This window comes from Schistocerca piceifrons, chromosome X (genome assembly GCF_021461385.2).
Source record: "Schistocerca piceifrons isolate TAMUIC-IGC-003096 chromosome X, iqSchPice1.1, whole genome shotgun sequence".
NCBI lineage: Eukaryota > Metazoa > Arthropoda > Insecta > Orthoptera > Acrididae > Schistocerca > Schistocerca piceifrons.
In genome coordinates, this window is record NC_060149.1 from 294,313,569 (window position 1) to 294,336,171 (window position 22,603).

Sequence of the window (22,603 nt, forward strand, 5' to 3'; positions counted from 1 at the left end):
CATTAGATATAGTATGCTACGTGTGGAAATTTCAAGGGTGTTGAGAGATTGTTAATATGTAGTCAGTGATAAACTATATTTTGTATCATTAACTGTCTCTAATATATGATTTACATCTACATCTACGTACATACTGCACAAGCCACTGTACAGTGCGTGGTGGAGGGTACAGTGTACTGCTACTAGTCATTTCCATCCCTATTCCACTTGCAAATAAGGCAGGGGAAAAACAACTACCTAAAAGCTTCCATATTGGCTTCCGTCCAGGGATTCCCATTTGAGTTCACAAAGCATCTTCATAATCCTTGCATAATGATTGAATGTACCAGTAACAAATCTAGTAGCATGCCTCTGAATTTTTTCAACCTGGTATGGATCCTAGTACTCAAGAATGGGTCGCCCTAGTGTTCTATATGCTGTCTCCTTTATGGATTAGCTACACTTTGCCCAAATTCTCCCAATAAAATGAATTCAAGCATTTGCCTTCCCTACCACCAACCTGGCATACTCACTCCATTTCATATCGCTTTACAACATTATCCCTAGTTATTTAATCAGTGTGACAGTACCAAGCAGCACCCTACTAATGCTGTATTTGAACATTATGAATTTATTTTTCTGCCTCATCCTCATTAACTTGTATTTTTCTACATTTAGAGCAAGCTACCATTCATCACACCAACTAGAAATTCTGTCAGAGTCATCTTGTATACTCCTACAGTCACACAGTGATGACACCTCCACATAGAAGTAGAGGACAAGATACAGGGTTCTGTTACTTAAAAAATCTTCAAGCTGCTCACATGTCTTGGAACCTTGGACCTTCAGTAGTCTGCAATGGGGCATCATGTCAACACTTTCCATAAATCTGGGAGTATGGAACCTGCTTGTTGCCCTAAATCCATGGTTTGTAGGATATCATGTGAAATAAGGGCAAGCTGAGTTTCACATGAGCAATAATTTTTAAATCTGTGTGGGTCTGTGGACAGAAGCTTTTCTGCCTTGTGGAAATTCACTGTATGCAAACTGAGATTGTGTACTATCTGTACTCTGCTCCAGCTTCCCAGAAGAATGTGGAAAATAAAGCAGGATGACTGTGCAACTGTCCTGTACATTGACCCCTGGTCTGATGAGTCCCCGGCATGTTGATACATTTTCTCAGACCTGTCATTGTGGCTATCCTTGGCAGCAAATATTGCAAGATGGAGGGGAAAGTGGGTCAATCCCATTCCTGACATGTAAACAAATGAGTGACTTAGCATTCACACACAAGAAAAAATCAAAACATGTGCAGTGCAGCAACAGTGAAAATTTTGATGCTTCACAAAATTGAAGGAATGTAGCCATCATCACTGAATTTTTATTCTGTGAACTGTGTGAGCTTGAGAAAATTCTTAACAGGCTCCAATTCTTGGTTTCTTGATGTTCCTTCCACAAATTTATTAAAAAAAAAAAGTCTGCAGCAGAAGGAGTCTTATTGACTTCCCAAGACATTTGTGTTTAGAGTCTTGTGTAATGACAAGTATTTGTTTTCCTCCATTTACCTCCATTACTCTACAGTTATATATCAAGGTCTGTCATGAGTAAAATATTTTCACAACAGTCAGTTTTGGGTGGGGGTTGTTTCTGCTGGCAATCAAAAACGAATGTCTTATAAATGTTAAGTTGTGGAAGATTTCTCTTTCAGTAGACATCAAGTTTTGCAAAAATTTGCACTATTTCATGCATATTTAATTTGGTTCATGTTGGTTTTGTTAAATTTTAACATTTGCAATCGATTCCTTTGATTCTAAAATATGTTAGTTCATATAACTCAAAATCAAAAATTTTCTAAATGTTTAGTTTTGCAGTTATGGCCCTCAGTTCCATTATGGAAACCAGGCTGGGATCGTTCTGACTCCCAACAGCTTTTGGAGCGAAGCCTGTACCAGCTTTTTTGGTAAGACTCTTGACCACGTGGTCAAGTGCCACCTGATCTGGCTCCTCAAATCCTGAGGTCACCTGTGCTGCTCCCAGTGCAGTTTCAGGCACTGCTGTTCTGCCAATAACAACTTAATTCTTCTGAGACAGCACTACAGGATTCCTTCTTCCACCAAAACCATTTGATTGGTGTGTTTTTTGACCTTGAAAAAGCATACACCACCACTTGGAGGTACATCATCCTTCACCAATTTCATCAATGGGGACCATGTGGATGTCTGCCACTTCTTATTCAATCCTTCTTCAAGGACCAGTGCTTTTGCTATTATGTTGGTGATGCCTTGTCCGACTGCTATGTTCCTGAGAATGGGTTCCCTCAAATAGTGTATTCTCTGTCACCTTGTTTGCAGTTAGTCTCAATGACACCTTGTCCACAGGCAGGAGCCCTGTTAAATGTTCTTTGTTTATGGATGACTTCACAATCTTCTACTCTTCCTCCTATCTTACAACAAAAATGTATCAACTACAGATGACCATCAGGAAGCTTGGGCCAATGAAACTGGTTTTAGGTTCTCACCAAGGAGACTAGGTGTGTCAGTTTTAACTGAACTCAACAAAGTTTTAACCAACTAGAGCCCACAGTGGAGACAATATTTTTCATTTTAAGAACACTGCGCCCTTTTTGGCCTTCTATTTGACTTGAAATTAACCTGACATCCGCACCTCAAAGACCTTAAACAAAGGGCTTCAAATCATTGAATATTCGGAAATGCCTAGCAGAAAGGTGAGGGGAGTTGACAGGTCTCACCTCCTACAGTTTTATAGGGCATTTGTTAGATCTCAGTTAGATTATGGCAGTGTGGTTTATGGATTGGCCCATATTTCCTCCCTCAAGATGTTAGATGCTGTCCACTATGAGGATATTCAGATATCAACTGGAGCAGGCCAGTTCAGAGCCTGTGCAGAGTCAGGTGAACCACGACTCTGGATTCAGCAGTGCCTCCTTCTGGCTCAACAGCCTCTGGAAATGTCAGCATTGCCTCAGTCATTGGCATTTAGTGCAGCAATACACCCCAACTTTGAGCAGCTATTTAGCAATTGCACACCCCCACACAACCAAGACCAAGTCATCCAGGGTACATGCTACTGACTGGCTGACAATTATTAGTATTTCAGACCTCCGAATGCATATCCAGGGATGGAACAAATTGCCGCCTTGGTGTCTTCGGAGTCCCAAAGTGACTCCAGAATATGTTTTTGCAACTCTGTTTTCTTTTTAAGTATTACCACAGTGTTTTCATTGTTTACACATTTGGATCCCAGCTAGGAAATGCTCTCAGTTGTTCAGCTGTTTTTCCTACATGATTTTCCGTGTACGCCTTCTGGAACAATTTACAAATTATGATGCAGATTTATATGGTGTTAGGATGCCACTGGAATGGATTCAAAGATATTATAGTGCAAGGTTTGTCATCTGTTATGATTCTCTCAGTGCGCTACAAGCAGTCCATCAAATGTACATGGTAAACCAGTTGAGTCAGCCCATCCATGACTCTGTACAGTGGCTCAAACACCATGACAAGGAGGTGAACTTTTCCTGGGCTCATGGACTCATTGGGACGCAGGGAAATGATATAGCTGACAAAGCAGCTAAAGAAGATTGTCGGAATGGTGGTGTACATTGATGTGCCATCCCGTTGCGTGCTGTCATCGCATTATCTGACAGACAAAACATGCGTCAGTGAGAAACTGAATGGTTGGAGATGACAGAAAACAAACTACAGTCACTCAAATCAACCACACAGATGTGGCAGACTTCATACCAACCTCACCAGTGGCAGGAAGTGCTGCTCACCAGATTGCACATAGATCATTGCCCTTCAACTCACATTTTTTCCTCCTCCAGTAGGAGGATCCATCACTCTGTAAAGTTTGTGGTATGCAACTCTCAGTTCAGCATGTTTTGGCTATGTGTGTCTTATATTCTTACATCATGGCAGCCCTCGATTTGGCTGGAGATCTGCCCACCATCCTCGCTGACACTGACACCAGTGTTACACCGATTCTGAAATAATAATGATAATAATTGTATGAAAACATGTCTCTTTACTGTATGAGTACTAAAGTTCATCAAATTTAGGCGAAAAATTGTTGCTTTGAAGGGTTAACACTGCGTACAATTTTACTGTTTCTTGATTTTGTAAGAAACACACTGCCCAACAATGCCTTGACCATGCGTGTATCAACAGTTACATTTATTCCCATTTCATACTACAGTTTGCCATTGCCGGACTGCTTTTCTGAATTAGTCTTTCACATTATGACTGTCCATGGTAGCTTTATATAACTGTTCTAATGATTTATGTTCTGCCATCAGAAGGCACTGACTGAGAATGACAATACTATTTTGTACGCTAATGTAATATGTAATTATACATACCTTCTGTGAATAAACCGTATCATTACTCACTGTTATTCCCCCATTTGACAAAATACATACAGATTCATAATCCATCACCTTGGCAAACTGTTTAAGTAATTTTAGTGCGACACAACTACTCATGACCACTCCGCATGAAACCCAAATGATAACTCTGCCCTCCCATTCTGGTGTGTGACCAGTAGCACTCGAGCATTGTTGAATGTAAGATAGGAAGACAATGCCCTTGCAAGACAAAGGCACGCTCAGCTTTGAAAGATCCTGAGAACCAGCAGTGCATACTGGGTACGGTTTACCACATCGTACCACTTTCAGCAGCAGAACCCCTTAAAAGTTCAGCTGCTGAGATATCAGGACAAGAAATTACAGGTGTTCACGTACCTGTAGAAGAATATTTCTTTCAAACAATAATTGCTAATTTCCAATAATCTTATTGAGAATATTTCCATTGTAGTTGTGTTGGTTGCTACCTCCATTATGTTGTTGACTTACTTTCGCACAGTATTGCATAATATAAAACTAGGTTTTCAGAAATCATTTTGAACAAGTTCATTAATTACCAATTTATTCATTTTTGCCTGTGTCTTGTTCTCCTCAACTATTATGCTGGCATTTCAGTTTTAAATTTTTAAATTCATGGTTGTCTTAATTGGATTAGATGTACTTATTATAATTTACTGGTGTCAACTCTTCTGAGTAACCACCAGAACCTGTATCTTGTTACAAAAGTAATGCATCTAACTGTCACCTGTTGATGTCAAGTGACCAAGATGGGCATTAAGTGACTATTTGAGTGGCTGCATTCGTAACATGATACTGTTTCTGATTATGACTCATAAGAGTCAAAACTGACAAACTGTTGTAAATCCATGCATTGTTCTCAAGACAATCATGAATAAAAAAGGAATTTCCAAAGTAGACCATGGACTCAAATCTGAAAATGTGAAATTTCATTGAATTCAAGTTGAGGCGTGAAAAGTATGTGGTAGATGATTTGTTATACATTGTTTACCACATAATGTGTTCACTCTAAAATTTCATAAACAGATCAAGACACAGTAACAAGAAATGGTAATGTGCAAATGAGGATGAAAATACACATAACAAGAGAGCTATTAAATCAGTTAATTTATTAATGGAAAAACTTCCCTATTTCAATTACTAACAAGAGATCTGCAAAAGATGAGTACAGTGATACATTCCTTGCCTGTGGTCTGAGTGAAACGTTTTGTAAGAATGCAAATTTTAAAGCTAAGTTTGGCACCACAAAGGCTTTTGCTGTTGGCTGAGGTTTGATCTGCCAAAACGGGTGAAACTCTGCTGTTTAATACATTATTTTGAACAGCTATTTGTCACATTTTAGAGGTGTATACATCACATGAAACATCCGGCATTTCACTTTTTCCCTTCGTCAGCTCTGTTATATTGTCTTTTGAGCTTAAGAATGCCTGGAAAGTATTGAACTTAACTTTCTTATGTAGCAGAGTATAATGCATTGATGATGATGTAACCATATATTCACACCAAAGAAATATCTAGCCTTGCTTAAATGCAGTGGAAATCCAAGATGATTTATAAATATGTATTTGAGGATAGATCATGCTGTCCAAATACAAGAGGAGTTGAGCAGCAGATAGGAACATACATGTAGAATATGATTATTAAGAGCTGATCTTATGGACTAAATCTTTCTTGTGCAAGATATGGTTGAAAGACAGAGGTACATCATGGATTATGTACATGCTTGCAGGAAGGGGGGGGGGGGTGATGCCATTTGCACAATTTGGCGAGGTATGGGATAGGAGAAATGCTAAGACAAGAGCATAAAATACAAAGAGTGACTGCTAATGTGATTGAAGCCAGTGGGAGGAAATATGATTATGGATGTTGGGGTAAAATTAAGAAGGGCTCTAGATAGTAGTAGTAGTAGTAGTAGTAGTAGTAGTAGTATTAGTGGTGGTGGTGGTGGTGGTGGTGATTCAGCAGTGTTGTTGAAGTCAGCCACATGATCCTAGACAGCATGTTCCATAATTGGGTAGTGCAGTTACCCTCAGCCACAGCTTGGTAGTTGTCATTCATTCTGGAGAAGACTGAATACTTCCTCACTATGTGTAACATAGTACTGTGGTTGCAGTGAAGTTAATACATGATGTGTGTGCTTCCATAGGTAGCACTACTTATGGTTGGTTAGGAAATGTTGCTGTCAGAACTAAAGTAGAATGTGGTTCATAAATGGATGGGGCAGTTCTTGCACCTAGTTTTTTTTACAGAGGAATAGGAATATCATGCAGATATTACACATGGATATTCCATTGTATGACTGGGTGGGAAAATGCAGTAGGGATGATTATAACAAATTCAGGACATGATCAGAGCCCTTGTGGAAAATGTGACTTACTTGTTGCAGTTGTGGACAGAATTGTGTGCAAAGGAACTATTCCATTGTGACTGGTCAGGAAATGTATCTTATATTTCTTCAATAGGTGTCTCATCAGTGACACTAATTTCATGACAGTAGGCAGGACCACTATCTGCAAACTGAACCAACCAGATCATCCTTTCTACACACAAAGACTCCATCATTGACCCTATGAACCATAATGAGTATCTGACAGAGGGCCTCTGCTATATTTCAGACATACAGCGGGTGGACAAAAATATGGAAACATTGTGAGAAATGCATGCTTGAACATAAATGCAGATGTTAGGCAAGCCTGCAGGCTGCACTGTAGTACTAGACCATGAACAGCATCTGTGCAGTGTCTTCAACACATTGTAAGTGTCAATTGTGGGGAAATTGTTGGTGCTCGTATGCTGGATGCTTCCATAACACAGGTAGCCAAAGTGTTTGATGTTTTAAGAAACCCTGTACCAAAGATTTGTACCACATACAGGGAAACTGGAACTACAACATCCCCTAAGTCACAACTCAGATAAAAGTGCATGGTGAATGATTATGATGGATCGTCACTAAAGAGTATTGCAGCAAAAAATAAGAGGGTGACAGCTGCAAAGGCCACTGCAGAACTGAATGCCTCACTCGCAAATGCTTTCAGCACCAAAACAACATGAAGGTAGCTTGATAAGCAGGGAATTGCAGAGCAAACAGGAATTCCAAAACCAGTCATCAGTAATGCAAATGCTTATGACATGAAAACATGATGCCAAAACCATAAAACCTGGTCTATGGATTTATGGAAGAAAGTAATTTGGCCAGATGTGTTTCTAACATCTGGCCGAGTTTACATCCCAAGAGTGAAACATGGCAGGGGTTTGATGACGACTTGAGCAGCCATCTCTTTATATTAATTGGCCGTTGGGTTACTCTGTAAGTTGCGTTACTGCCAAGGTTTATGCGACCATTTTGGCTGGCCAGGTCCATCCCATGGTACAGTGTTTGTTCCCTAATGGTAATGCTGTGTTCCAGGATGACAGGGCCCCTGTTCACACAGCTTGTGTTATCGAGGACTGGTCTTGTGAGCATGAGAATGGATTGTCGCATCTCCCTTGACCACCACAGTCACTGGCTCTCAATATTATTGAGCCTTAGGGTCTACTTTGGAGAGAAGAGTGTGTGGCTGCTATCCACCTGCCTCCTTGTTATCTTAACTTTCCTGTATATTACAAGAATAATGCTATAAGATTCCCCTGAAAAGTGCACAGGACCTGAATTTATCCATTCTGAGAAGACTGAAAGTTGTTTTGAATGCCAACAGTATTCCTACAACATATTAGGCATGGTAAGCTCATTTCATCAGGATCCCTGCCCCTTCCTCCAGCACCAGATTTTTGTTATACAGATGGTAACTCTCCCTGCGCTCTGCAACATATCCTTTTTTCTTGCAATTTTCATCTCCTCATACTCCGGTAGTCTCTGTCCTTCACCTCTCTCCACTCTCTCTCCCAGCACATTCTGCCGTCCTCATTAAACCAACCTCTCATCTCCCCCCCCCCCCCCCCCTCCTCCAGTCACCTTTCTTCCCTCTTTCCAGCTCCCCGTATCATTCTTTCTGATTTCTGGAAAGTGATGCAGGTCTTTTACAATTTGTATTAAAGATTTTGATGAAATATTCTTTTGTCATTTTTTTCTCATGATCCATGTAATCCTCAATAACACTGACCAATCTTCTTTTTTGTTCTAGGGAGACAGATTTGGAGGTGCCTTAGATGGAGCCGCTAGACAGTTCAGTGAAGCATATGACACTGGTCTTATTCCCATGGAATTTGTTAATTCTATGAGGAGTAAAGGTCAACTGATAATGGGTATTGGACACCGAGTGAAATCGGTATGTAATTTGCTTTGATCAAAAATAATTTGTACTTTTGTTACTTACTAGCTTTCATAATTAATGTATTTGAATGTCTTAAATATGGTAACGGGCTTTGACTAAACGCCATGAACTTATTTTTAGTGCTTGGCCTTGTCCCCCCACCTAGTTTCACAAAAATAATGATTTCTTAACCGGGCAACCAGTTGACTGGCACCTGCTGGTTGGTTATTTTCCCTCCTTTTTTTCCTCCAATAAGAGAAGAAAACCATTTCTCTGTGAAGTTCTACATTCATAATTTGGATGATATTGATATAGGCTATTTAACTGTAGATATGTCGTAACATGTCATCTTACTTAAATAGCACATAAAAATGATGGGTTTTGATGTAAAGTAGATGATGTGTGCTAATATATGTGCTATTGGGAGGAGCTGGAGCCTTAAACATTTACTTGTGGTTCTAATGGATGACTCTGTATTGTCTATTATACAGATTTCAAGTATTGTTTATGGTCTGCGTTATTGTTATTGAACTGACAATAGTTAGGTGGGAGGCAGCGGTTTATACTAGTGCAGCAGATATGTAAACTCATACATTTATGTCCTTTTCCACGAAATCTTTATGTTTTCTATGGATCCCCAGTTTCCTCGAAATGTGCCGGATGTATCATTTTGTGAAGTGTTGCTTATACCTGTCTGTCAGACATTCTATTTCTATGGGTAGATTTTCACTGTGTTTTATAGCTATGTATTTCACTCCTTTCTTGCTAAAATTTGAACACTTAGATGGTAGTGTAGATTGCTTTTCCTTTTAGCATTCCATTTGTGGTTGTAATTATTCAGTTAATTGTTGTCAACAAATTTTACCATGGAATAAATATGCAGTGAAACTGCAGTTAACACACTATGCGATCAAAAGTATCTGGACACCTCTATGTAATGTGGAGTTCACCAGTAGATGTCATAAGAGGAGGACCTGCTAGTATAAAAGGCGGTGATGAGTATTTTGTTGTCAGTAGAGAACCAGTAACAACAGAATGTTTCAGTCAGGAGAGCTCAGTGACTTTGAACATAGACTAGTCATTGGATGCCACCAGGGGCATTTCAACTCTTCTGAATGTTCCCAAGCTGGCTGTCGGTCATGTGATTGAGAACAGGAAACGCGAAGGGCTAGCCTCTGCTAAACTTAGACATTGCGGTTGTCACATACTGACAGACATCGAACGTGGCAGTGTGTGGTTGTAAAAATCATATGAAATCAGCAGAAAGAACCACTCAAGAGTTCCAAAGTGCCACTAGCAGTCCTGCTAGCAAAATAACTGTATATCAGGATTAAAAAAGAATGGTATGCATTGGTCAAGCATCTCCTCATAAGCCACACATTTTTTCAGTCATTGCTAAGTGATGTGTGAGGGAGTCATACCTGCCAAGTTTTCCAGTTTTCTGGGAAGATTTCTGGATTGTGGGGTAGTCGTTTGGTTTTACAGATGAACATTTCTTTCTTTTTTTTTCAACTCCTGGGCTTGTTCCCACCCTCTGCATTCATACTGCATTTCAGTTTTGACTTTCAATAATAGCTGCTATTCCGAGATACGGGTGTTTGAAATTCAACTGAAAGTCAACCGATAATATTATTGATAATCTCTTCTCGCAGAATATCGCTGCGCTTTTGTCGTTAACTCTGTGTGTTTGAAACACAATTGGCGAAAGTCGATCAAACGTTCTATCCCTAATCGCGTCTCGCAGGTTATCGCTACATAGTCTTTGTGCTTTGATGCATGTTAGTGGGAAAGCTTTGTTTATGCTTGCTTTTGTGTGGTGTTTCCTGTATTTTCTGGTATTCGTGCAATTGTGTGACGAATTGGTGTCCGATTTGGTGTTTGTGTGTTGTGCTTCAATTGCGTGTTAGTGGGAAAGCTTTGTTTATGCTTGATTTTATGCGGTGTTTACTGTGGTTCTGGTATTCATGAAATTGTGTGATGAATTTTTGTGTGATTTAGTATTTTTGTGATGAGTTCAACTAAGAAATGATATCAGTCTTTCAGGGATGCATATTCCGCTGAATTTCCTTGTATTATGCGACCATGGAAAGGCAAAACATTTGCATTATGTTCCGTGTGTTCGTGTGATATAAACATTGCTTACAGAGGAACTGAATTAATAAATCATATTAGATCTGTTAAAAACATCTCCAATACAAAAGTGAAGGGCAGCAGTAGGAAAATTGATTCATTTTTTACCACTCCTGGAGCTGACCTTGATGTAGTAAGAGCAGAATGTTTGTTCATTTCATTTTTAATTGATCATAATATTCTGTTAGCTGCTGCTGCTCATGCTGGTGCCCTTTTTAAGAAAATCTTCTCTGGTTCGGAAATTTCAAAAAGATACAGTTGTGGTCATACAAAACTTCACATATTTTGAAAGAAATGGCTACTACAGATTCAAGAAATGAACTCCTTAGTTGCATGCAACATGAACCATTTACTTTGGCTACAGATGGGAGCAACGACAGTGATGCTAAGCTTTATCCCTTATCCATCACCAGTTTTGAGGAAAAGCAGGAAAGATAGTTACTTCGGTGCTGTCTGTCCCAGGCTTAGTGGGTGATTCACCGGGACATAATATTGGGAATTTGTTAATTTCACAGTTGGAGTATTACAAAATGCCAATTGAAAATTGTGTAGTGTTCTGTTCAGACAATGCTCTAGTCGTGATTGGAAAGAAAAATGGGGTTGCTGCTGTTTTAATGGAAGTATAGCCATATGTGTTTGTGCTGGGTTACTCGTGTCATTTGATTAACTTGGCTGGTGAGAAAGATGCAATCAGATTGCCTGTTAAGACTGATGAACTTTTAGTCAACATTTTCTATTATTTAGAAAAGAGTTGCAAGAGGAAGGAACGCCTTAAGAAGTTCCAAGAGGTTCATGACAAGGAAACTAAGAAGATACTAAAACATGTCTGCACAAGATGGCTATCTTTAGGAAAGTGTCTGCAGAGACTGTTGGAGAAGTGGGATTCATTAGTTGGGTTCTTTAAACATGAGGTGCATGCTAGTGCTCAGTGTGCATCAAGTAGCTTAACATAGTTTACAATCCCAAAAACTGAGCTTGGTGGTTCTAAAGAGAGTCATCAGACTCTCAGATTTGCATCTGCTACAAAATCTGACACTCCTGTGCTGAAGAACAACAATATTATTCAAACCTGTGAAGAAAAACTGTTTGTTTGTCTCTTCAGACTTAAACAAGGCTACTGTTCTTTCCTGTGTGCTGTCATTCCTGTATTTGAGAATCTCAGTTCTGTACCTGAAATTCATATAAACTGTTAGAACTAATGACAAATCTATTACAGCGGCTTCTTTCCAGGTTTGTTAAACATAAAGTTATAAAGAGTTCCCTGTTACAGAAAGTTCAGTACCATCTTGTTGAGAATCAGAGAGATAAAGATGATCTAGTTATTGGCGTTTAGACGATGAATTTGGTGAAGAAACTTAATGATAAAGACAAATCAACATTCTTTTCATCTGTCAGGGCTTACTTCTGCTCTGCATGTGATTATATCAGAAACAAGTGTCCCTTCAGTGATGAAGTACTGAACATGCAAAGGTTGCGCAAGTTTCCAAAATTGAGGATGTCAAGTTTTCTTCTGTAGAATTTCTTGTAGAAAGGTTTCCATCATTGCTGCAGGCAAGTGAGTCAGCTGAGGATGCAATGAATGTGTTTCAGAGCCAATTTGTGGCCCTGCAGGTTGATAACTCTGCTACTCTTGAGAGCGAGAACTTGACAGATGATACCAAGTGGGCGCGTTTGATGAGCATTCGTGGAGCTGATGGTGTTCCAAAGTATGATAGGTTATCCAGGCTAATGCTTTCTATTTTGACTCTACCGCACAGCAACACTGAGTATAAGTGTGTGTTTAGCTTGGTGAAGAAGAATTGCAGTCAATTTATGTCCTCCATGTCGAATGAAACTCTGGGGTCAATTTATGTTTTGTAAACAAGAACCAGTGGTCCATGTTACATGAATAGTTTTCCTTCAGAATTCCTGAAGAAATTGAAGAAAGCTACTCATCTTCATCTCTCCTCTGCAAAGCGTGATGGAATGTAGCCAGTGTTCTGTGAACTCGAGAAAATTTTGTAATTAAGTGTAAATCGGTGTTGGTAGTTTTGACAGTGTCGTTCATATTGTGGCTTGCAAGAACAAGTGCAGTAAAGCTCACTTTTGTGTAGTGTGTGAAATGTTCCCAGTGTTAAGTGACAACAAATGAACAGTCATCAGTAAGTAACTTGTGTAAATTCATTGCTTCAGAGTTCAAAAATAGTTATCTTAAAATGTAGGCTACATTATATGTGTTAACATTATTTGTAATCTCGACACTGCGTGTTTTGCCTAATAGCCATTCCATAATAGTTCTGTATTTTGTCAATTACATTGTCAGTTAACCTTCCCTTCCCATCCAACCCTTTACCATTACTGAGTTTTTGTGTTTTGTACGAAGCCTTCAGTTACTGAGGTCTTGATATAATTCATTTCTGTACATGTCCAGTACATTTAAATTTCTGTAGTACATCACCACCACCATAGGGCTTCAGTTCTTGAATATGTTTTAAACTTTTAGAATCACCACCACCAAGGTAATTCTCATATCACTTTATACATATCACTTTATCACATGCAACAGAACATTGAAATATACTAGCAACAGCAGCCACTTCCATTCCTCCACTACTGCCACTATAGTTAGCTGTGCAATTATATACACCTAGAATATTTAGATATTACTGCTACATCTAAAACTTTCCCTGTATACATACTGGTGGCAGATACTACAGCATGAAGAGATGTGTGTCCCCATATATGTCAGGTACCATCGAATGCTGCAGTAAAGTCTCTATTACCACTCTTTTCTGTTACTGCCTCTTCCACAGCTTTCTTCATAGATTCTATGCAGACATATTCAACCTTAGATCCTACAAATCTGTTATAGTTCATAAACTTGGTTGGGGGATTTGGAAGATTCATCATGCCATAGAAAACTGCACCTGCAGTTGCACCCTTACCAATTGTATGCAAGACATAAACAAATCTAATGTTGTGTTCATAGATTTTGCTACCATTTTCTTCATTTGGAGTTACTGCAACACTGTTCCAAAAGGTGGTCATGAACACTTGCCACATTTCAGTTCCATTTCACTGGCAAGTCCTACATGATTTTTTAGTGTTCCAGACCAACTTCACTGCACTGAATACATCTTACACAGTTTGCAAAATTCCCGTTGAGAATTGACATATCAAATATTTCATTCACATACAATTCACCCATAAAATATTGATACTTTTCACTAACTGAACCAAGTTTCCTCTGCGAAGTACTTTCTTTCCCACTTTTATTGCAATGGGCAGGTGTACCAGCAAGGTTAGGTTCACACACTTGGTTGTTGTCTTTATTGTTTATGGTAATAACACCTACTTTTGGCTTTCCAACATTTCTCCTTTCCTTAAAAGCCTTCAGAGGATTTCTAATCACATTGCATTTACCCATGATTATCCTTCAATAAAACAGAGACTTCAATGAACAGAATTCACTACAAATATTTTCAGGATTACAAAAGAGTAAATAAACATGAAGTACACAGCAATTGAGCGAGCGAAATATATCGAACTATCACAGGTGACCCACAACACTTGTTTTGAAACACTTATTTTCTCTCACATCACTAAAATGTACATGATGATCATGGAGACTCAGGAGTACAACATTTGACAGCAGTTTAACAGTGCCACAGTGGGTCACCCTCATGCAGAATATATTTCAAAAATATTTTTAAAATAGATGTAGTCATCTAAACTGAATAAATTATATATCAATTGAAAGGGAAAAGTCTGTAGATTTTAAAATGCAAAAAAGTAAAAATTGAGTATTTCAAGATTTTGATCCTTTCCAGAGGCCTTTAATGTAGAGCAAGAACAGTACTGGAAGCAGGCAGACAGCAAACAATTTAACCCAAAATATATAAGGTCTCCAACAAAATGTCATGATTGACACAATCAAATGCCTTAGATATATCAGTGGTCATAAATTACCAGTAAATAATTTTTGTGCTCATAGTTTGTATAAATATCTTGAATTGAATTTTATTTGATCCTGTAAGATTACATGATGTACAGTAAATGTATGCGTAATATAGGACATGTCAAAGTAGTAACATTCATTATCACTTATTTTTCTACCCCTTTATCTTACATTTTTACATCATTGATAATGAATAACAATATATACAAATTTGATGGCATAAATAGTCTGTAACACTGTAAAACTCTATTTCAATGAGATAGTCTTTAAGTTTCTTTGGAAAGTCATTGTCAAGTACACTATCTTGCCGGTTTTTAGGCAGACTTCTTAGTAGTCTGATACCAGAGTACTGGGGTCCTTTTTCTAGCATTACCAGTCGGTGGGGAATGCTCCGTAGTTCATTCTTCCTTCTTGTATTGTGGGTGTGTACACTAGCATTTGTAATCTAGTCCTCACTGTCTTTTGTGATGTACATTATCTCAGTATAATGCCATTTTGAAATCCAAACATTTATGTTTGATGTCCAATAAACAATGCAGATGGGTGACATCCTGAGAGTAAATCATATTCTAAAAAATTTGGAAAAATGATTCTTGCAAGTATAAAATTAAAGAGCAGAATGAAGAGGTTATAGCTGTCATATATGGATGTTTTTTAAATCTTCAGTTATCAAATTTTGGGAATGCTATCTATGCAGTGGGCATATGTTGAGTAAATATGCATTGACTGAAGAATAACACCATTGAATAATAATGCATTTTGATACGAAATCAGTCAAGTTGTTCATGTTAACATAGCGGGTGGCAAAACATGTGTAGGTGAAAAGATGTTGGAATTTTGTCTTTCTGTAGGCAGATTTATAAAAGTTATGTTAATTTAACTAACACTAATTGTACTTAAAATTAGTTTCAAAACTGCATTATTTACTGTGAGATGAGAGATACACTCTTTATAGTGTTTTACCTTACTTTACAAAACACGGATTCACCCACAGAACCACCAGCCCTTGAATTATATTTATACTTCATAAATATTTAAACATATATTTTGAAATATTACAAGAAGCAAAATACACACTAGTTGTACAGGCAAGATGCTAGCAAATTATTGCATATCAGTGTAAAATGTAAATTTTTATTTTCAGATTAATAATCCAGACATGAGGGTTAAAATCATTAAAGAATTTGTGATGGAACATTTTCCCAATAAACCACTAACACAGTATGCATTAGAAGTTGAAAAGATAACAACTTCAAAGAAACCAAATCTTATACTAAACGTAGATGGTATAATAGCCACATCCTTTGTTGATATGCTGAGGCACTGTGGGAGTTTCACAAGGTGAGTCATAATTTTTCTTTTATGTCTTAAAATTGTTTATTACATAATTGGTGCAACTAAATAAATTTCTTCAGAGCTGTAATAATTCTATTGTTTTACTTTTAGGGAAGAAGCACAGGAATATATTGAAATGGGATCAATCAACAGTCTCTTTGTGCTAGGAAGAAGCATTGGATTTATAGGTAAATATACTTCAGTGATACCCTGTTTCATTTAGAAAATAAAAACAGAACTACAGTAGTTTATTTCCTTTTTACTGATGTTCATTGTGGTACATCAATAAGTGCTTTGAGAACTAATATTCAAGCAGAAAGTGACTTGGTGATTGTGAAAGTGGCCACAGAAATTTGGTATGCTGGTACAGAAGTTGAAGGAGTTTAAAAATTAAAGTTCACATGTACGTAAAGAAATAACTAAATGTGAACAGATAATTGATTGTAAATAATACTGATGTGTAGGAAGATAGTTTATTACAATGAGATGTTAAAAACATCAAAATATTAGCCAAATACATAAATGATGATTTAGTGTAGGAAAGGATGTCTGAAGGTGGTTGTTGTTGTGGTCTTCAGTCCTGAGACTGGTTTGATGCAGCTCTCCACACTACCCTATCCTGTGCAAGCTTCTTCATCCCCCAGTATCTACTGCAACCTACATCCTTCTGAATCTGCTTAGTGTATTCATCTCTTGGTCTCCCTCTACAATTTTACCCTCCACACTGCCCTCCAATGCTAAATTTGTGATCCCTTGATGCCTCAGAAAATGTCCTACGAACCGGTCCCTTCTTCTTGTCAAGTTGTGTCACAAACTCCTCTTCTCTTCAATTCTATTCAATACCTCCTCATTGGTTATGTGATCTACCCATCTACTCTTCAGCATTCTTCTGTAGCACCACATTTCGAAAGCTTCTATTCTCTTCTTGTCTGAACTATTTATCGTCCATGTTTCACTTCCATACATGGCTACACGCCATACAAATACTTTCAGAAACGACTTCCTGATATTTAAATCTATACTCTATGTTAACAAACCTCTCTTCTTCAGAAACGCTTTCCTTGGCATTGCCAGTCTACATTTTATATCCTCTCTACTTCGACCATCATCAGTTATTTTGCTCCCCAAATAGCAAAACTCCTTTACTACTTTAAGCGTCTCATTTCCTAATCTAATTGTCTCATTTCCTAATCTAATTGTCTCATTTCCTAATCTAATTCCCTCCGCATCACCTGACTTAATTCGACTACATTCCATTATCCTCGTTTTGCTTTTGTTGATGTTCATCTCATATCTTCCTTTCAAGACACTGTCCATTCCGTTCAACTGCTCTTCCAAATCCTTTGTTGTCTCTGACAGAATTACAATGTCATCGGCGAACCTCAAAGTTTTTATTTCTTCTTCTGAAGGTGAAAAAGACGAAATTTATAGAACAATACAAAAGCACTGTTGTGGAAATGAAATACTACCAAGAAAAGTGAAATAAAATTAAGCAAAATGATGCAGTATTTAAGAGATGAAATTCATATCCACCAAAGAGTTTCATCTCCTTTCTGGTTGAATAATTCTGAGGTAACCCCAAATTGTATTAGGCAAATCTTGATATGGATCCTTTAGGACTGTAAAGGCCAAGTTCTTTCCTAACTCTTGTCCTATGCTGTTATTGTTGTCAGTGTGGTATGAATAAAAATAGTATTACAGTAAATCCACGAATAAATTGAAGGCAAATAATTGTCGTTTGAGACAAAGGTTGCTTTTTAAGGAAAAAATGGGAGAAGAGTGTTGATAAATGTTCAACAGAGATCCATTTGTTGAGGCACTGGATCCATTGGGTTAACTATGGTCACTAGAAATATTTTCCCATGTCACCTTAATCTGCATGTTTTCACAAAAATATTTATTGTTATATTTTATACATATCTATGTTCTCTGAAGCTAATTTGGGGATTAGTAATCCCATGTCTCCTTAGGAACTGTGATGTCCTTATCCTATGCTCTTAGAAGTCTCTCTCCATTTGAAAACTACTTCCCTCTTGTTTTTCCTGTGTATGAGGTTATAGCGTGAAATGTGGATTTTAAACATAACTAAAATTACTCATTGTACAAATGTAAAGAATTTGATAAAGGCTATAAAGTAGCTCAGTGATTGTGTACATGCGTTATGTGCAAATTGTAAATGCAACATGTTACAAAAACACAAGCCCCATTACACTGCCAGAGAGATTAGCTCCAAAGACTATCCCACTCTCTCAGAAAATGCATTTGTACTGCCTGTAGTGTGTATGATAGTAGTTTGTCAAGTAGTTTGAAATTTAGCAGAAGAAACTAATGAACATAAGTAAAGGAGAGGGGATTACATAAGTAAAGGAGAGAAAGACATATATGCAACTTGAATGCAAAAGGTTATGTGGTTGATGAATACACTAGCATATAAACATTGTATCTCAACCTTCTTCAGTGGAGCTTAAGGGCAAATTGAAACAGGAGACATGGTGGGAGAAATTTGGAACTGAAGAGAGCAAGGAAGTGCATAAACTGAATTCGTTATAGAATTTCGTGTCAATAGAGGTACTGTGAGCAGTTGAAGCAGCTGTTGGGCAACAAGAGTAGAAATGCACAGATACAGGTAAAGCAAAACTATAGTGGTGGAAGCAAAAGTAAATGGCTAAAGGGGGATTGAAGTTTATGACTGAAGGCAAAGAGGTGGATTTGAAGTGAAAAAAAGATGAAGCCATAAAATAAAGGTGTAAGAAAGGAGGAGGAATCACAATATACAGAGCAAATGCAGTATTAGTGGCACCAGAGCAGGGAGCAAAATAATAAACAGATATTAAGTGGTATGGTAGAACAGATAGTGCACGAAGAACTAATAAAACAAAGATAAGATGACAACATCATATTAGGGCAGTAAAGCATTTTATTGTGCATAGAAATCTGATAGAGAAAACACAGTAAAATCAGTAAAGACAGAGGAATTTTATGAGAAAACTAGACAAAGGAAGAGAAAAGTTTAAGAGGGAAAGCTAGTGAAGTGGCCATTGTTACGTGCATTGATATAAAAAACTATCAAACCTTAAACTGAGTGGTGTGTTTACTGAGCAAATGAATGATATACAGTGAAACTCTTTGTTGTAATTAGCCCCTGAGATTAATGTTAAACCTCAGTAGTATGTCAAGTGGAGTTTTGTTGAATAGAGGCAGATTTTTCAAGCTGCTCGTAACTGAAAAGGGTAAAGGAAAAAGAAAGGAAATCATACAATAGCCTATTAAAGCTCAGTAGTTCATCAGGTGAATGAAGTTTTGTTTCAATAGAGACAGACTTTTCTAATTGCTCTTAACTGAAATCAATAAAGAAAAAAGAAAAGAAAGGAAATCATGCAGTAATGCCTACACTTAATCAACAAAGATTTTTCATCATGATACCTATCCTGAATATTGATTTATTACTAACTAGAAATTACTTCTTGCTATAAGAAAATTGTAGCTGTCAGTAAGCAGTGAGAATGGAATATTTAAAAGATTTTTTCCTCTTATATTCTGAAGGGTTTGCAGGAATTTGCTGTAAGTACATCTGAACCTGCCTAATAGATTGAGAGAGAACTGTTCAAACCTTGCTGCTGAAATCATAACTGTTCAGTGAAAATTAAATAAATAATGTATTGATCAACTTGCAGAATTAATAGTGTGCTGTAAACACAGTGATATCATGAATGTTGATACAGTTGAGGTAGAAATTGCATGGAAAGGAGAAAGTATTTCAGAAATCAACCACACTGTGAGAAATATTAGCAGGAAGCTTAAAAGCAAACATTCATATTACAAGAGTATTATTACCTAAACTGACTGAATTTTACCATGTATAAAAGTAATAAGCATATGCCCAATAACAAATTTCAGAATGTAAGGCTTTAGTTTGGAACCTACAAGGAATCCAAATTTGGTAGATTTTCTACATCTACATCAAAACTCTGCAAACACCACTACTTGTCATATCCCCTTCTGTTCTACTTGCAAATAGAGTGAGGGAAAAACAACTGTCTGTATGCCTCCATACGAGCCCTAATTTCTTGTATCTTATCTTTGTGGTCCTTACACATGATTTATGTTGGTGGCGGTAGAATCATTTGACAGTCAGCTTCAAATGCCAGTTCTCTAAATTATCTTAATAGTGTTTTATGAAAAGAACACTTCCTTCCCTCAAGGGATTCCCATTTGAGTCCCCGAAGCATCTTCGTGACACCTACATTTTGTTTGAACCTACTGGTAACAAATCTAGCAGCCCTCCTCTGAATTGCTTTGACATCTTCCTTCAATTCGACCTGGTATGGTTCCCAAACACTTGACCAGTGCTCAAGAATAGGTTGCACCAGCATCCTATATGCGATCTCCTTTACAGGTGAACCACTCTTTTGCACAGGAATGTAGACTTTCCAAGTGAAAACATTAGCCTTAATTATACCACTTGGCCTACATGTGCATAAAATATTATTTTCCGTACTGTTGTAATAGAATTATTGTGGAATATAACTGTTTGCTGTTAATATAGCTGTGCTGATTTCATGAAATGATAAATTAATTTTCTTTTTCCCAGGTCACTATATGGACCAGAAACGTCTGAAGCAGGGACTGTATCGTCATCCATGGGATGACATTTCATATATTTTGCCAGAGCAGTACAATTGATATAATACATATTTTGCCGGAGCAGTATAATTGATATAACATTACAAATTGATGCCATGTAGCAGAGATCACTCTGAGGACATTTCATTTTAATAATGCAACAACAGAATTTGCATTACATTTATTATTACAGCAGCAACAAAAGACTTTACGTTACATTTATTATTATTATTACATCAACAAAATAATTTGTGTGAGGTTCATCCTATATAATTAAAAATCATCTTCCATGGTTGTTGCATTTCAAAGAACTGTTATAAGCGTATTCTGTGCACACTACACTTCAGTATCAAGCATTTATGCTGATTGCATTATATAAAGATAGTACAACTGTCTTAGTATGTAGCAGTTGAGGGAGCGCAATAGCCTTCCTCCAAAGAAAAGTGACTTAAAATTGTAATTCCATTTTACTGTTTTGTTGTGTATATGTTTTTAATTGTAAAAGTTTAATTTATATATGTTTATATATGTTGTTCGTGTATGACTGTGTCAAATTTGACACAAGTTATGGAAAATATAGACTTTTAAGTGAATCTTATCCCTGATTACTATTTATGAATTATTAATCCGCATGCAGTGATACCTGGTAGATGCATCTCTCTCTCGTGTGTGTGTGTGGGGGGGGGGGGGGGGGGCACGTGTGCAGTCTTTATTGGTTGTCAGTCAGGAGATATTTCATTGGCACGACTCATGGCACCCGCAGAGATCTTCATTGAGGCACTGGCTGTGGCAGTGTCGATAAGCTACAATACTACAGATAGTCTTAAGCTACAATACTACAGATAGTCTAACAGGTTTTAAGTCAAAATCAGAAAGACTGTCCATGTTTAAAAGAAAGTGCAATAATAAAAGCTATAATGTTATTAATGACCATACACATAAACATTAAGACAAAAGAAGAAATCTGCAGAAAGTAAGTCAATTTTGGGACCTTTTAAATCTCCAACCTACCTATAAACAGTGCTCAAATACTTCTCGATGACTTCAATGCACAAGTTTGAAGAGAAAAGAAATTTAAGAATATTGTAGGCGAATATCCAGTGTACTTGTGAGCAAACAGAAATGGTGAAAGATTGATTAATATGTGCAAAATAGTCCACTTAAAACTGACGACCACACATTTTCACCATCTACTAAGAAAATCCAGAACTTTGGTATCTCCAAATCCAAATCTCGGTGAATTTCAACTAGATCACATTTCCGTATGCGAAAGTCATATCAAGGAAATGATGAATGTTACAGTTACCGGAAATGAGAAATTTGATTCAGATCATTACCTCTCTGAAGCTAAAACAATATTTCTCGCATCCAAAACAAAAAAGAAAATGCAGAAAGTAACCAGATAAAACTTCAGTTAAGTCAACATTATACTCGAAAACACAGAAAAATGTAGAGAAGGAATGGAGACGAAGACGACTGAAAAGGTGAGTACATGAAGTATAGGTACAAAGTACTAAAGCATCACCAAAAACATTAGGATTGGTTAAGAATAAAAAGAAGACATGGTGGAACAAGGAGTGTGAAGAAGCACTAGAAGAGATAGGCCAAAAATGGAACAATTCAGACAGCAAATAATCCAGAAAATTTGAGGTTTGCTGATGACATAGTAATTTTCTGAGAGACGGTGTAAGACTTGAAAGAGCACTTGAATGGAATGGGAAGTGTCTTGATAAGAGACTGTAAGATGAACATTTGTGATTGTCTAGAGAACCGTGATTGTACCGAACGTGGACTACTTCATCTTTTTTCAGGGATCCAAAAATATGAAAATCGCACAAGGAGAGACTGGGACTGTATGGGTCATTCCATGTCAACTCACTTAGACCTCCCTGCTTGATCACCTCAGATTTTGATGAAATTTATTCAGACATTTGCACATATTCTCAA

General features: G+C 37.4%; 1 protein-coding gene across 4 annotated transcripts in view; it reads left to right on the plus strand.

The window, feature by feature from the left end:
- LOC124721223 (ATP-citrate synthase) overlaps positions 1-21,254 on the plus strand; it is a 173,300-nt gene extending 152,046 nt beyond the window's left edge. For all 4 annotated transcript variants that reach the window (XM_047246077.1, XM_047246078.1, XM_047246076.1 and 1 more), the window contains exons 18-21: positions 8,503-8,646; positions 15,843-16,039; positions 16,145-16,221; positions 20,625-21,254. In XM_047246077.1, the coding sequence (XP_047102033.1) occupies positions 8,503-8,646; positions 15,843-16,039; positions 16,145-16,221; positions 20,625-20,716 (510 nt within the window). In that variant the 3' untranslated portion in view covers positions 20,717-21,254. The remainder of the gene's footprint in view (positions 1-8,502; positions 8,647-15,842; positions 16,040-16,144; positions 16,222-20,624) is intronic.
- The last annotated feature ends 1,349 nt before the right edge of the window (positions 21,255-22,603 follow it).